A 14560-nucleotide genomic window follows, 5' to 3' on the forward strand; every position below is an offset into this window, starting at 1 on the left:
ACATCCGGCCGGGCCGCGCGGTGGCCGCGTCGCGGGCGGTGCCTCGGCTCGGGGCGGGAGCGGGAGCGGGAACGGGAGCGGGCGGAGGCCGGATCTGTGCTACTGACCCAGTGCAGCAGCGGGGCCCGGCCCTCGATCGTGTGTGCTGTGTTCAGGCGTTCTGAGCGGTCTGTCAGCGCCGGCACTGCTGGCACAAGCCCGCAGCCCGGTCAGGGACTAGGGGCTGGGCATCGTCCCACAGCAGCCCTGCCGTGTCTAACAAGTCGCTCTCGAACACAGAGCTGCCTTTGATACCACCATGTATCCCGTCTATCACGCCTGGCACCCATCATGCAGCAACCTCATTCTTGGCATCTCTTGAAGCACGTTAATGTTGTGTTTACCCCACAGACGTACTGAGCACGTGTAACTCAGGTCACCACAACGTTCCCCCTCTGCTGTGGCCAGGTGCCCGCTTTCCCCAGCCAGGCGTGTGCCATGGGACCATCTCTCACTGGGTCACCACTGCAGAGCCAGATTGCTTCCCTTCAGCCATGGATCTTCACACTATCCTCCCTTCTCCTGATATGCTGTGTGTAATATTAATTGTGCTGGCAATTTTAGAACAGATCAGATCAGTGCACGTCCAGTCTTCTCAACATGAGACAACCCAGGCATTGTCAGGCCTCACAGAGCTTTGGGGTTTCTTTGTTCCATCAAGCAAACCAGTTATTTCCATGAAACAGTGAAGCAGGAGTCAAGCAGAGCAGGTCTGATGATCCCAAGAGTCTCAATTTCTACAGTTAGTTGCCATAGTTCTACTTGCCAGAGCATGTCCTGGTTGAGCTGATGCACAGAAGCACTGTTCCCTTTGTTTGCACTGCCATCTGCTCCTGGCAGGAAGTGTGGAGAGGACCCATGCACACACTGCTCCTGCAAAGTGAGTACGAATGAAACCACCATCGGGGCTGCTTTTCCAGTGATTTGATCTTCTCTTAATTTCAGAACATTTCTAAATTATTTTGATACCTCACAATGCAACTTCATCAATGGGCAGAGCATTCCAAGATAGTCTCATTTCCTTTCATTTTTCTTTCATTGATATTTCCCATCAGAGAGGAAATCCTAACTATCACTGAGAACCGAAAGGCTATTTTTGCAACACTTGTGTGTCCGTGTTCCCTCACACAGATGGAAGCTGAAATGAGTTGTCACTTAAGTTAAATATCTTTAAAGCCAAGCCTTTGCCGCCGCCGATGGCCTGGCAGCCGCTGTGTGCCCGGGAGGGGTGGGCAGGACCAAGGGGTGTGGGCAGGATCACTGCGCTCCTGCTGCTGCTGCCACAGCCCCCGGGGCTCGGGGATCCTGCACAGGAACAGAGCAGCACCACTGATGTCACACCCAGCACAGGAACAGAGCAGCACCACGAGAGCCTCACTGATGTCACACCCAGCACATGGGAAGATTCGAGGGACATGGAAAACTGCTTCTGATTTTCCACCACCTGTCTCTTCCTTCACTGGTTCTTTTTTTATCCATTGTATAACAGAGGGATGATTAGAGCTTTTTTCTATGAAAAAGCGGTAGAACAGCATCTACAGTATAATTACAAAATAGCAAAGACAAGGATGAAGGCTGTAACAGACAAAACACTTTAGCACAAATTGTTTTATGATCCTGTCATGAGACAAGCATTATCTTTTTACATATGTTCTTTCCAGTGCTCATCCACCCTATTGTTTTAGGATTCATTGTTTTGCACTCTCAAAAAATACTGAAGTTAAAACATAGGGCATAGTTTAAATATGTTGTAAATTGACAATTTTATACTGAATTTGGTATATAATTGACAACATTAGAAAATACATACAGAAATACTTACTGTTAGTCACTAAAAACAATATTACAGTTTGGGTAGATGATGATAATGGCAACATATTTAGACTATTTTCCTCCACACATTTGTAAATATTTTTCCTCAAGTGTTATAAAAAAGGCCATTTGGAATTTTTTAAAATTTTACATTCAAAATAGTATATTTCTGATATTTCTCTTACAGTAGCGTTATTTGCCCTGGCAGACAATTGTGTGTATGCTCCTTAAAATACATGATGTTATAATTATTCTATCGTGAAACATTATTATAGTTCAGCTACATTTTATTTTATTTTGAATCTTTTTTGGTTTACCTAGTATGCAGTGTATTTGTTTTTAAAGAGAAAAAGATAACTCACATTGTACTACAAATACTGAACACTTTGCAGGTATGGAGAGAGTGCAGAGTGGGAAGAGAGAGGACCACTGAATATTTTGAAACATTAGTTTAACAATAAGTTTATAGGATGAAATATAGGGCAAAAGAGTGAGAAGTTAATAACAGACAACTTATTAGAACAATTCTCAGTTTGATACATATGACTGCAGTGCTGAGTTGTACACAGAATGGTTACAAATGCATCTCAGAGGAGTAGGATGGAAGAAAATAATGAGTGGCAGTGACAACCCATTATAAATCTTTCCATACCTCTGATAAAATCATGAATCATACAGCTGAGGCTTAGATCAGTCTTAATATTATTCCACACTCTGTCACCTTGTCTTCTCTCACCATTACAATTTTGTTGAGAGCCTTTTTCTTAGACATCAAGAAGAAATCATTATTTAAGATTGTTTGGGATAGTGCCTGAATGTGTGTATTGTGTGTGTGCTGGCACTGAGGCAGGATTATTCTCCTTTGTGGATGGGGAGTGGCAGGATAATCATGCTGATGCAATGCTAGAAAGTTCTACTCACCATGACACAGACTATCAACATTACAGAGACAATAATTATTTGCACTTTTGTAGTATCTTTCATCCCTAACTATTACTGTGCTCTGTAACTGACAGCTCATTAACGAAGCCACAGAGGAGCAGAGAAGGCCCAGTATACACTTTGTACAGGGAAACAACCAGAACACCTGGCAGTGAATCATAGGTGTGCTCCCCTTCTCACAGATGACACCTCCTGCTGACAGCAGTTCTGTGCAGATGCCTCCAGGACACAGCATGTACAATTTGAGGTCAAAAGGAACCTTCTGTCCTTAACAATAGTGGGAAAACTGGTTTAGGGTGAAAAGCTGTAACTGGAATTCACAATCACTGGAAACCAGGCCTTGGAGTGAAGTGCAAAAGCCAATTTTACATGAAGCAAAGGTGTGAAGTGTCAGATGGTGGAATAAGGTTTTCAGCATATTGCACTCTTCTCTCTTTAGATAATTTCTATTAAAATCAGAAGCAAGAAACCCCTAAACCTCACACAAAACAGAGAGACTTGCCGTACTGGAGATAACAGGGTTTCCAGACGCTTTTTCATCTTAAAATGGCTGACATAATTGTCTTTAAGAATTGTAATTAAGGCTTGACCCTAATTTGAGTTGGTGGTAAAAGTCAGGTATTTAATGATTAGGTACATACTAACTGGTAGAAAGAAGTCAATGTCAGGCAGCAGTGGGCATCCAAAATTCCCTCCTGGACTCTAGTTCCACCTGTGGTGTTATCCACCTTTCTGGTCTGTCACTCTCTGAGCCTCTCTGCCCCCCTGTTTTTAAATCAAGACAGTAGTACTTATTCCAGCTATTTGGACAGTAGCTACCACTTAAAGGTTCTCACCTAAAATTGTAGCCTGAGATTCCAAGTCTTTTGCTTAATGATGTTTGAATTCTTTAGTTGATATATCTTTGTCAAGCTAATGGGCCACAGATTTTTAATTGGGGAAAGTGACACTATTGCTGTGGAGGAAATTCAGAGTATCTTCACAGAACTTGGGGAGGTACCACGACATAAAATGAATGTTAGAAAATATTCTAATCCACAAGTAATGGATAGATATTCCAGGCAAACAGTTTTGGCATGATTAGCTTCCTGAGTGTTGAAAAAACCCTGTACTTGCATGTGATATGTACACTGTTCAAATATAGCAGTCAGTCTGCTCTAGAGGAACCAAAGCCAGCAATAAAAAAGGAACCACAACTTTTAAATGTCAGCATTTGCTGCATCAGAAAGAACAGATTACAGGAGCATGAAAATAAAATGTTAGTATGTAAATCTTTACATTAATAATAAAGCATTGTAAAATAAATGCATCCCATTCATGTGATTCTAGCAGAGATGATGTCTCTGGTAGATGTATAAAACAGAAACAAGTCCTGTATTTTCTTTAGGTAGCTTCTGATAAATCTCTCTTCTGTCAGGAATTTCAGTTACAAAAACCACATAAGGCTTTGCATTCACTGATGTCTACCCTCAGGTTTAGCAGGCAGTAACAGACAGTGCTTCAACTGTTGCTGAAGGCCATGGGACTATACAACAGTAACCCCTGTATGTGAGTGTGAGCTTTTTGGAATAGAGGAATCATTATACATTTATAAACAAGGACCTGAGACTTCTCCCTGTGTCTTTTATCGTTGTAAGTCCCTCAGCAGAAATATGGGAATAAGCCTTTTATAGGCATCACATCATGCCCTGAGGTGAGGCACTGCTGAAACACACACACATGTAAGCTGCAAGTGCCCCTCAACTTCCACCTCCCTTGACATCAAGCATTTCACAGAAATGAACATTAAAATATCCCAAAAAAGGATATAAAGGTTTAACCATGATATAAGCCCATTTGGTATTACTAGTTTTGCTGCCTTCCATTGTCCATTCATTTTTCATGTGAATAAAACTGAAAGCTACAAGCTGTGGTATGGTCCCTGGTTTCCTTAGAAAGATTTAGTGGTTTTTTTTTGCTCCAGACAAGCTTATGGACTTCAGCAGAGCTAGAACCTAAAAAAGGACCAAACCTTCTGTGTCGGTTTGTCTGAGAACAGATGGAATGGGAAGAAGCCTACTTCCCCCTGTCATGCTGCACAGCTGTGACTCACATCCCAACTGAACAGCTTCTCTTGGAGTGGAAAGCAAGACAAAAACCAGACAGCTTCAAATAATGCACTAGATCAAAGCCAGAAATTAAAATCAGGGGTTCATCATATAGCATGGTCAACATTTGAAACATAAATGCACATTTATTATAGAAATAAGACAATTGTCAAAAAGTGATGATGTATTCTGGAATCTACTACTCACTGGGATAATTTGTGGATATCATGAAGAACTTCTAAGAGTAATAGATACAATAAATAAATAAAAATTTGCTTATTTTAACATAAATAGAATATATGAATTGTACTGAAACCTACAACGTTTTTTCCCCCCAGTGATTTTTTACTGATAAGCTGCTAAGTTATAAATTTGGCAAAGAGGAGAACTTCTCAAAATAAGATATTTGATTTTTTCCCCACTTCCTAAATATAAAAATTACAAAATTGTTGTTTGTAAAACACTCCAGGCTAACAGTGACATATATCAAATACGTTCTTTCTGTTTTACCAAGAGATGCAGCTGGGTATTTTTGGGTAGTTCTGCTTTCTGCTGGCACTTGGGTATTTTGAATTAATGTGAGATCCAGCCTTTAAACAAACATTAAAAATGCCTGTGTTGTGCCTTTCAAATGCCGCTGTTTCTGTGTGCAACACTGTTATAACCCTGCAGCTGGAGCAGGAGCTGTCCCTGCTGGCAGTGCCTCCCGTGTATGTGCCCGGAGCTTGCACATGTCCTGCTGTGCAAATGCAGTGCCTTGTGCTGGCCATCTTCTAAGAGGTTTTGGAGAGGGAGGAATCTCAGCTCGATGTCATCACAAACTCAGGGCTTTTGTCACCAGGGACAATAAATTGTCTGAGGGGTGCCTGGGATTCTGGAGTGTCCTGGCAGGTCACTGCTGGGGAAGGAAGGCATGGTGGCAGCAGACAGCTGATGACAAGTTCCCTTTCACTCCTAAAAATCCCACTCACAAGAAGGAGTTTGTTGGAACTATTTTGCTTTTTTTGTTTGTTGTTTTTTTTTTAAACGGAGCTCTCATTCTATTCAATCTAAAATATTTGACTTTTCCAAGTGTCTGTTTGGACTTGATCTTTTGCAATCACTTAATGTAATTTTGGCTACTTAGCAGTGGCACCAAAAAGAAAGAACTGTAAGCATAAATAACCCTGAACTCTGTCCCATTTGCACACTCACTGTCACAGTTTATCTGTGTCATTATTAGTTCTTGGAGAAAGGCCTGGAGACCTGATCTCAAGAACAAGGATTGTTCTGTAGCATGCTACAGAGCCAAGAAAAGGAATTTTTTCATAAACCTATGAGGAACTACTACATATTATGGATATTATGGATATACATTGAGAAAGCTTAAGGAGACGTGTTGACTCACAACATTTTTTCTTTGAATAGAGGAATATCTGAATACCTGAGAAGAAATTTTAGGTAAAGTGAAATAAAACATGAACAGTTTAGAAAAGATAAAGATGTTCTCTGCTGCAACAGAAAAACACAAGTCAGAAGTTGAGAAGCAAAAGTGAGATGATGGCATTAAAGTGATGGGAAATGATCTCTACAGGCATCAGCTGCAAATTGCATGTCAATAGTTCTGGACTTCTGCATATTAAAGCAATCAGTGTTTTAGCTAAATTGAAAATGATTTTACCACCATGACAGAGCTGAAATCATAAGAGGAAGTGTGGGATACCTTTGAGGTTTAGTTTCACTGTCCAAATAATTAGCTAATTTCCAAATCTTCATGTGACAAAATCTGGTAAATCTCTTCAATTTGTATTCAATTGCATTATCTGCTAATTTCTTTGTTGGAAAGCTAGAGTGTTTCATCAATCTCACAATTTAATGAAATCATTAGATCCAAATAAATACTGATGCTAACTTGTTATTATGACCTAATTTAGTAATTATATTGCCCATTTTAGTGTAGAAAGTAATTTACTCTTAATCAAGATTTAAAAATTGATACTGTGTCACATCTGTTGCAACGTGCAACATAAGCCAGAACAAATGAGAATGGCAGACATCTGCTGGTAAACATAAAGTTAATCAGCTTCCTGATTTAACCTTTGTGTATCCTACATGGTTTTCCAATTAATAATGGGAAACTGCTTCTGGAATTATTCTTTCTCTATACATCAGCTTGATTCTGTGTCAATAAAATAGTATTTTACAAGAAGTTTAGATCAATGTATTGATTTTTCTGTTTAATTTCAGTTATTGAAAGCTGATTGAATGGAAACTGGAAAGAACAGTTCTAGGGAAAAAAAATGGGGCCATGTCCAAAAATTGTATCGGTCAACTGTTTATCTCTTTGGACATTTTTGCCTACTTGAAAAGTGTCATGATGGTAATTTATCTCAAAGACCTTCCTAGAAAATGTTTGCAAAATGTTTTTAAGATCTTGTGTGTACCTGAACAGCGTATTTTAAATTCATTACGTAACTCAAGTATTGGCTTGAAAGGCAAAGCAAAGCATTTCCTTGTGACGTAGCTGGCTCAGTGAACAACAAAATTACAATAAAACGCACCCAAACCCAGAAACCATTATCGACATTTCACACTGGAAGAGAGAGGGATTAGATGCTAGAAAATTCCCACGTGTGAGGGAGGTGAGGCCCTGGCACAGGGTGCCCAGAGCAGCTGTGGCAGTGTCCAAGGCCAGGCTTGGAGCACCCTGGGACAGTCGAAGGTGTCCCCGCCCATGCCAGGGAGCGGAACTGGGTGGCCTGAAATGTTCTTCCAACCCAAACCATTCTGTGATTCTACAGCATCCATGCCCTGTGCAGGTGTCACTGAGCAGGCTGGGGAGCACGCCTGGGTCATGCCCTCAGAAAATGGGCTGAATCACCCATGGTAACCCAGGGTTGGGTAAAGCTGGGTATCAGCAGAAGGCTCTTCCCCAAGAAGGTGGGGCTGGAACAGACTCCCCAGGGAAGTGTCACAGCACCAAACCTGACGAGAGTTCAAGAAGTGTCAGCACAACGCTCTCAGGCACGTAGCGGGACACTGGGGAGCGCCCTGTGCAGGCCAGGAGCTGGCTCGATGCTCACTGCGGTAACCCCGCGAGCTCCCAGCACGGCACCCACAGCCGAGGGCCGGGCCGCGGGCGGGGCGGTGGCGCGTGAGGGCGGCCCGGGAGGGCGGGGCCGGGACGGGCCCAGCGCCAACGGCCCCGCGCGCCGCGCCCGCCTCCCGCGCGTGCGCAGCGAGCACAGCCGCGCGCTGCCGCTGCCGCAGCCCGGCCCGGCCCGGCCGGCGCACGCGCGGTGCTGACGCCCGGCCGCGCGCCCCGCCCGGCGGGCACGCGCAGCGCGGGGAGGCGGCGGCGGCGCCCGGGCGCGGCGCGGCCGCGGGAGCAGGGGCGGGTTTATGGCGGCGGCTCTGTCCGCGCTCGCTGCCAGGCTCTCCCAGTCGGCCGCGGCCAGGTCCTACGGCGTGTTCTGCAAGGGGCTCACCAGGACCCTCCTCATCTTCTTCGACCTGGCCTGGAAGCTCCGCATCAACTTCCCCTACCTCTACATCGTCGCCTCCATGATGCTCAACGTGCGGCTGCAGGTGGGCGGGGGCGGCGGGGCTGGGGCGGGCTCGTGTCCCGGTGTCACCGGCCGGGCCCGGGGCGGTTCGCAGCCGCTACCCGGGATAACGGCGGAGCGCCCCCGATCGAGGGGCTGTCCCTGGCGGGGGCGGGGGCTGTGCCCTGCCCTGTGCCACAGTGTCCCTTGGGTTGTGCACGGATGCAGCCCCGGAGCCTTGCCCTTGCCTGGCCGGCTGCGATGCCCCGCTGTGCTGCTCGCTCTGCGTGTCACTGCAAACGTGCCGCTTTCCTGTTCCTTCTCCCAAGCCGTAGTTAAATGCTGAGAATAAATTGTGAATATGTGCACTTTGATAGCACGATCCTGACACCTTGTAAAGAGTGAAGAAAATAATTTCCTTCATCAGTTTATTTGGGTTTTTTGAAATCAAGAACAGTTGCAGCACGGAAAATGCAGGCAGTTTTAAATACCAATGTTATTGCATGAAAAAGATGGTTCAGATTTAATTTGTATCTCTCCTGTTTTGAGCCTGTTTCTACAAAACGTGGAACTGTCTAACACAGCTTTGACCTGTTGTGGGGGTTGAAGTTTCATTGTTTTTGTGATGAAATTAAAAATTTACTTTTAACTGGCAACAGAAGCAGGCTGTGCACTGTCACTACAAACATCTGCTCTAGCCAAGAATTGGACACTTTCTCCTTGTAAACATAGCTGTAATCAAAGTTTTGACATCTGGCCAGTAGCCAAGGGTTGAAAAACAAGTCTGGTGGGAGTTTGTAAAAGATAATTTGAAATGGGAAGGGATCAAAATGTGGCGTCTCCTATTTTTGTTTTTGGGATTTGCCCTACACTTCTGGAGCTTGAAAATGAGCCAGATGGCCAGGAGTTGTACACGTAGCCTAGTAACCTTGGTAGCTGAAAAAGCCTTGTCTTTGCTCATTATCAGTGTTGGTACAGAATGGTTCTCCTGGAACACCACCAGCTTGTCCTTTGTGCTCCAGCTGATACCCGCTAACTGTGCTGGGGCAGCCAGTCTGACCAGTTCCCTCCGGGAAGTTGTTTGTCCTACATTCTTGATTTCCAGTGCTGTGTGTCTGATTTCAGCCTGCACTTCTGTTTACAGAGGATTACTTTAATATTACCCTTTCATGTTAAGCCTCTAATCAGTCCCAGCCTGTGTTTCTATTGGTTGAGGGAAATGCTGCTCTTACACAGCAGATCTCTCTGGCTGCTTGCTTGCTGACTCATTTTCATGCCTGTCACCAAAAGAGAACTTGTAGTAGATTAAACTGAAACTACAGAAGGGCAGCTGGTACTTGGGCATGCTTCCTACCCCTCTGGATGTACTCAAGCAGCCTGTAGGGAGACTTGTCTGTTGGGACAACTGTTACTTTCTATAGCTGGGTTATTTTTCATGTGAAAGATTTTTAATTTTTGATTCAATACACTGGGAACCAGGAAGCTGGGGTATCAGTGTAGTAACTTCCTGCATTCTTTCTCTTTAGGTCCACATTGAGATCCATTGACATGTGACTTGGTGTGCTGCTTCTGCTGTATGCTGCAACTAGAGTCAGTCATACTTCAGCCTGTTGTGAAGCAGCAAAGCTGTGCTCGTGTGCTCTAGGACTATGAAGAAAGAAGATTTTACCCAGAAACAAGTATGTGACAATGGCCCAGATCATCACAAGCCAGCAGCTCATCTGACACACGTGCATTCCATGTTGGACAGTTCTCAAAATCATAGTAGCAGTTTACAAGAATTATATAACACCAGGAATTGTTCTCTCTGTAATACTATACCTCTGTCTTCTGTTGGCAAGGAAATGCCTCTGAGTTTCAGTGAATCAGCAGGGATGAACTCAAGTGCAGCTGCTCCTTGGAAGGATTCATTTCATCTGCATTTTTCTTCTGGGAAAGACAGTCTCGATAGGGTTTCTCACTGCATCGGTGGCATTTCAGTAACAGGCTGGCTGGAAGAAGCTCATAACATCTCTGGAGACTTCAGCTCATGCTGCCCAGGAGACAACTTTGTATGTTTTGCACAATTCTGTCTGGGAAATTTGCGGTATAATAAAAACCTGTGGCTTCTGGAATTAGAAATAAGCAGTAGCAAAGAGAATGAATTGCAGTTTGTATTTTTTAAAGCACTGGAGCTTGGTGGACTCCCTGATGCCTGTTCTAATCCAGTTGCCTTTCTGAACAACTCTGCTATGGGACTCTCAAACAACCAGAAACCATGTTTTTTTCTTTGTTGCTTAAATGTTGTATCTTCAGAGCAAACACCTGGATATGAGCAAATGCTTTTGAATATACAATATGTGACTAATTATTTTCACATCACACAGCTAGTAATCTCTGTGCTAGCTTTTGCACTAGCAGATCTCTGGTATGCAGTAGTGAAGGTAAAAAAAGTATTGAGATTTTAATAATTACTATTTTTAATATTAACAGAAAATAAGAGACAAGGTTACAGTTCAGGTTTTAGTGAGAATTAGATAGCTGAAGTAAAAACTATAGTTGTATAATTGCTAGTTAAACTGGCTGTTGGAAGAATAGGGACTTTTTTTTGGTAGGGAGTGTAAAGAACTTCATAATCTTCAGACTCTCGGACTTCTGCAGATCTGCTGTTAACACTAAACTACAACCCAGTTTGATTAGCACAGATCCTTTGTTTTCTATAGAGTTTGTATTAGTGGAGTGTTGTGGCTACTACTATTTATACCCATTTCCAATGAAACTTGTTTCTTGTAGAATTGAATTCCTGCTCTGAATCCAACAGCAACTAATGTATCAGTCCTTAGAACTCTTTGAACTGGAACGCTGTTGGGAGGGTGGTCTTCAATACAGCATAATTCTCAGCAGCATCCCTTTCCAAGGATGGTACTGCTCTAATTTAACAATACCCTGTGAGCTTTATTGTGCTATAATAGACACTGTAAGCAACTTTCTAAACCTTTTTTTTCCTTGAAAAAGTGATTATTACTGCTGAAATACAGTTAATCACTTCTGGGCCTGTTGATTTTGGCTTTGGGACAGGCTTCTGACAATGAGGTTTGCCAAAGAATGGGGCAAAAATGCTGGAATCCATAGAGCTGCTGGTGCATGGAATTTTGAGGGATAGGCTCCTGTTGGCACTTCAGTGGAGGAGCTCATTGTGCAGTAGGTCAAACTTTGAACACAATGTCCAAAATTCTCAGCAGGGGCATTGTTGTAGGTCAACTTAATGTGCTCTAAAGGTTCACATAAAGAGGGTGGTATTGGTGTGTGGGTTAGGATGCATTTTCAGGTTCCCCTTGACTCTGACTTAGAAGTGAGGACTTAATATGGAGTGAAGCCAAGGCAGTGATTCACACACTAGGTATCATTTTTGCCAGCTGGTGTTGCTTTACCTTGGAAAGAGAGGAAATTATGTTGCATTTAGTATGAACTGAACTTATCTGGAAAGCCAGTAGAGTTCCCAGTGTGGCGGTTATTGGACTGTTAGCACACATGTGTGATTATGAAGATGAGATGGTTATCAGTCTTAGGAAGAGAAGTGTTGAAATTTTAAAATCTTGAGTGCTGAAAATAAGATATACTAGTTTTTATGTTAAATGATATGTTGTATTTTCATGATCCCCATTGGCTGATTCTTTCTTTTGGATGCTAAAAGAGATGAAAAGCCACTTACTTTAATTTAGAAAACAACTTCCCTGGTGTGCATTTAAATTATTTTTTAACTTGTAGACTTTTGACCATGCAATTACCTGTCACAAAGTGACCAAAAGACTCAAAATAATACTGGATTATGTATTGTAAGCAATTACTCTGACAGCAACAGTTCCCCCTTAGTGAAGCTATTCACTCTCATCTCCACTGCTGGAATTTACCAGCCTTGTGTGAGTGGTATTAACACAATTTAACATGTGGTGTTGCAGAGGTTCAAAATTCCTGAAGTGATGTGGATCTGACATCCCAGAACACCAGAAACAAAGACACTTCTCCAGATGTCTGTGACTTGTAGTTATGGTGTTAAGCTGCTGTCTGCCTGTATCTTGACCCAAAAAAACACTTGGCAAAGCTGAAGGCAGAGGAATGAAGGCAGGGAGGGGTTGGAGCCTGTTTAGGCTGGCTTGATTGCTAAAGACAACATTGTGCAACACCATATTCATCTCTCTGTGTAGCTCTATAGGTGCAGCCATACCCTCCCTGCATGGTGAGCCTTACATTAAGATGCATATGAACACAGTCCTGCACCCCACACTTGAGTGCTTGGACCTCTTGTACCAAGGATCAATTAGCACAGCTGTACCTGCAGTTGTTACTTGAGACCTTGTTTGTGCAGCTGACTGGTTTGGCCTGGAACATTCTCTGCTGTATCTCATTTGGGAACTACATGTTTTGGGAACCAAAGTGCTATATAAGAACTGGTAGGTGAGATTGTCAGGTTAATAGGCAAAATGAGTAGCTAAAGGCATAAAAACATCAATCCAGTTTTTAATGCACCTTTTTTTTTAATGGTGATTTCAAAGTGGGGGAAATGAAACATGAGAGACACCACCAATAAACTAGATTTTAAATGTGTGTACAGCAGAGTGCCTTCTCCTTATCAACAAGCCTATGGAGGAGATCTTGGAATATTGAACTGTGTTACATATCACAGTCCAGCTAATGCAGTCCTGTTTTATGCAAAGTCTTGTTTGAGTGTGTGGCCTTTCATCACTTATTACAGAATCACTTTAACTACAATATAGCTAAGTGAAATGATGGATGTTTGTTGTGTATTACATGTATATTGAACATAAGATACAAAGAATACTTAAATAAGTGGATTTAATCCATTTTAAGATAGTTTATGTACCTTGCCTTGAATTTTATTGCTTGAAACCTAAAAGGTAATTTTAACTTGAACATTCCTTCTGAAATTCAAATAAAGGATAGTTTGGTATGTTAAAATCTCATGTAATATACTGCACTTTAAGCCTGGGGAGGCCATGGATTGAAAGCGCTGTTCTTGCACTAATAGAATTGCCTGCCCTGACTGAGACAATGTTTAAATGGCTTTTCTGTCTGGAGAGAGAATAGGGAACCTGAAGGATGGCATCCATCCTTTGAAAATACAGTTAAATCTAAAACTATATGGTTTAGGGTGTTGTTCTCTTCTTACAGATGTTTTGACATTAACTCATCTCAAAAGGTGGAAGGAGTCTTGGCCAAGAACCAGTTTGTGGAGTTTCATGGCTTCACTATGTCCAGTGTGGAAAACTTTCCTGAGTTAATGTGCTGTTAGGGCTGTCTCAGATGATTATTGTAGTACAGAAAAATAATATTCTTAGTAGGGGTAAGGGACCTTTATACTCAACCAGGAGTTGCCTTTGTATTTCTGTATTTTTGTCTCTCATCATTCTCTAGAAAGAGGTTATTTCTAAGCAAAATGTCAGGGTTCTACTAAACAACTTGTGCTATCTAAAATTTCATTGATTAGTGTCCAGATCCTTCCTGTACTACATAGCAAAGTTTTATTTCTGCCATTATAAAAGAAGAAAAGACTCAATATTTAGACAATTTCCTAGTAGTAACACTTGAGTGAAAATTTACTACATGGTGTACTGCTTTGAAAAGAAAATATACTTTTAAATGTGTGTGCACAGAGCTCTGCATGCAGATAAAAAGTGTTTTACCACAGTATGATGTTGGGATGCTTATGCAAATGCTTATTTACTTTCTGATGTTGCAGTGCTGAATGCAGTAGAGATGGTGGTGTTACTTCTCCGTGTGGTTTTAGCCAGTGCAATCTTAGCAATCGTGTGTCTGCATCATCCTGCACAGGGGACAGTTCTAGCTGTAGACATTTTTTAGCCTTTTGCTTTTTCAGTGTTGGGTTTGGTTTTGCTGTTGTTTTTGAGGTTTGGTGGTTTGTTGTTTGTGGTTTATTTCTCTCTTTTTTTAAAAGTTTTTTATTAGGGCTATAAAGACAGCACTTTCTTAAACTTTGCCAAAGTTTGCATCCTTTCTTCTCTCCACCTTTGCCCCTTATAGGTATACACCTATAGGTATAATTTTTGGAAGAAGCAAGCCTGTATGTACTCTCCTAATATATAATCTTATTGTCAGGTTGCTCCTTTTGTTTTTATGGCCTGGTCATGCATGTATTTC

The 14560-nt window shown here is 42.4% G+C and overlaps 1 protein-coding gene across 1 annotated transcript; it reads left to right on the plus strand.

The window, feature by feature from the left end:
* Positions 1-8230: 8230 nt before the first annotated feature.
* Positions 8231-10997, plus strand: LOC117003901 (small integral membrane protein 10-like protein 2A). The gene is made up of 2 exons (XM_033074276.1): positions 8231-8447; positions 9931-10997. Exons 1-2 carry the CDS (start codon positions 8262-8264, stop codon positions 9949-9951), a joined length of 207 nt encoding a protein of 68 aa, XP_032930167.1. The 5' UTR covers positions 8231-8261; the 3' UTR covers positions 9952-10997.
* Positions 10998-14560: the final 3563 nt, after the last annotated feature.

Source organism: Catharus ustulatus, chromosome 16, assembly GCF_009819885.2.
Source record: "Catharus ustulatus isolate bCatUst1 chromosome 16, bCatUst1.pri.v2, whole genome shotgun sequence".
Taxonomy (NCBI): Eukaryota; Metazoa; Chordata; class Aves; order Passeriformes; family Turdidae; genus Catharus; species Catharus ustulatus.

Coding starts and splice junctions, on each gene's coding strand:
- LOC117003901 (XM_033074276.1), top strand. CDS start 8,262: ATGGCGGCGGCTCTGTCCGCGCTCGCTGCCAGGCTCTCCCAGTCGGCC. Junction 8,448..9,930: donor TGCTCAACGTGCGGCTGCAG/GTGGGCGGGGGC, acceptor CTTTCTCTTTAG/GTCCACATTGAGATCCATTG.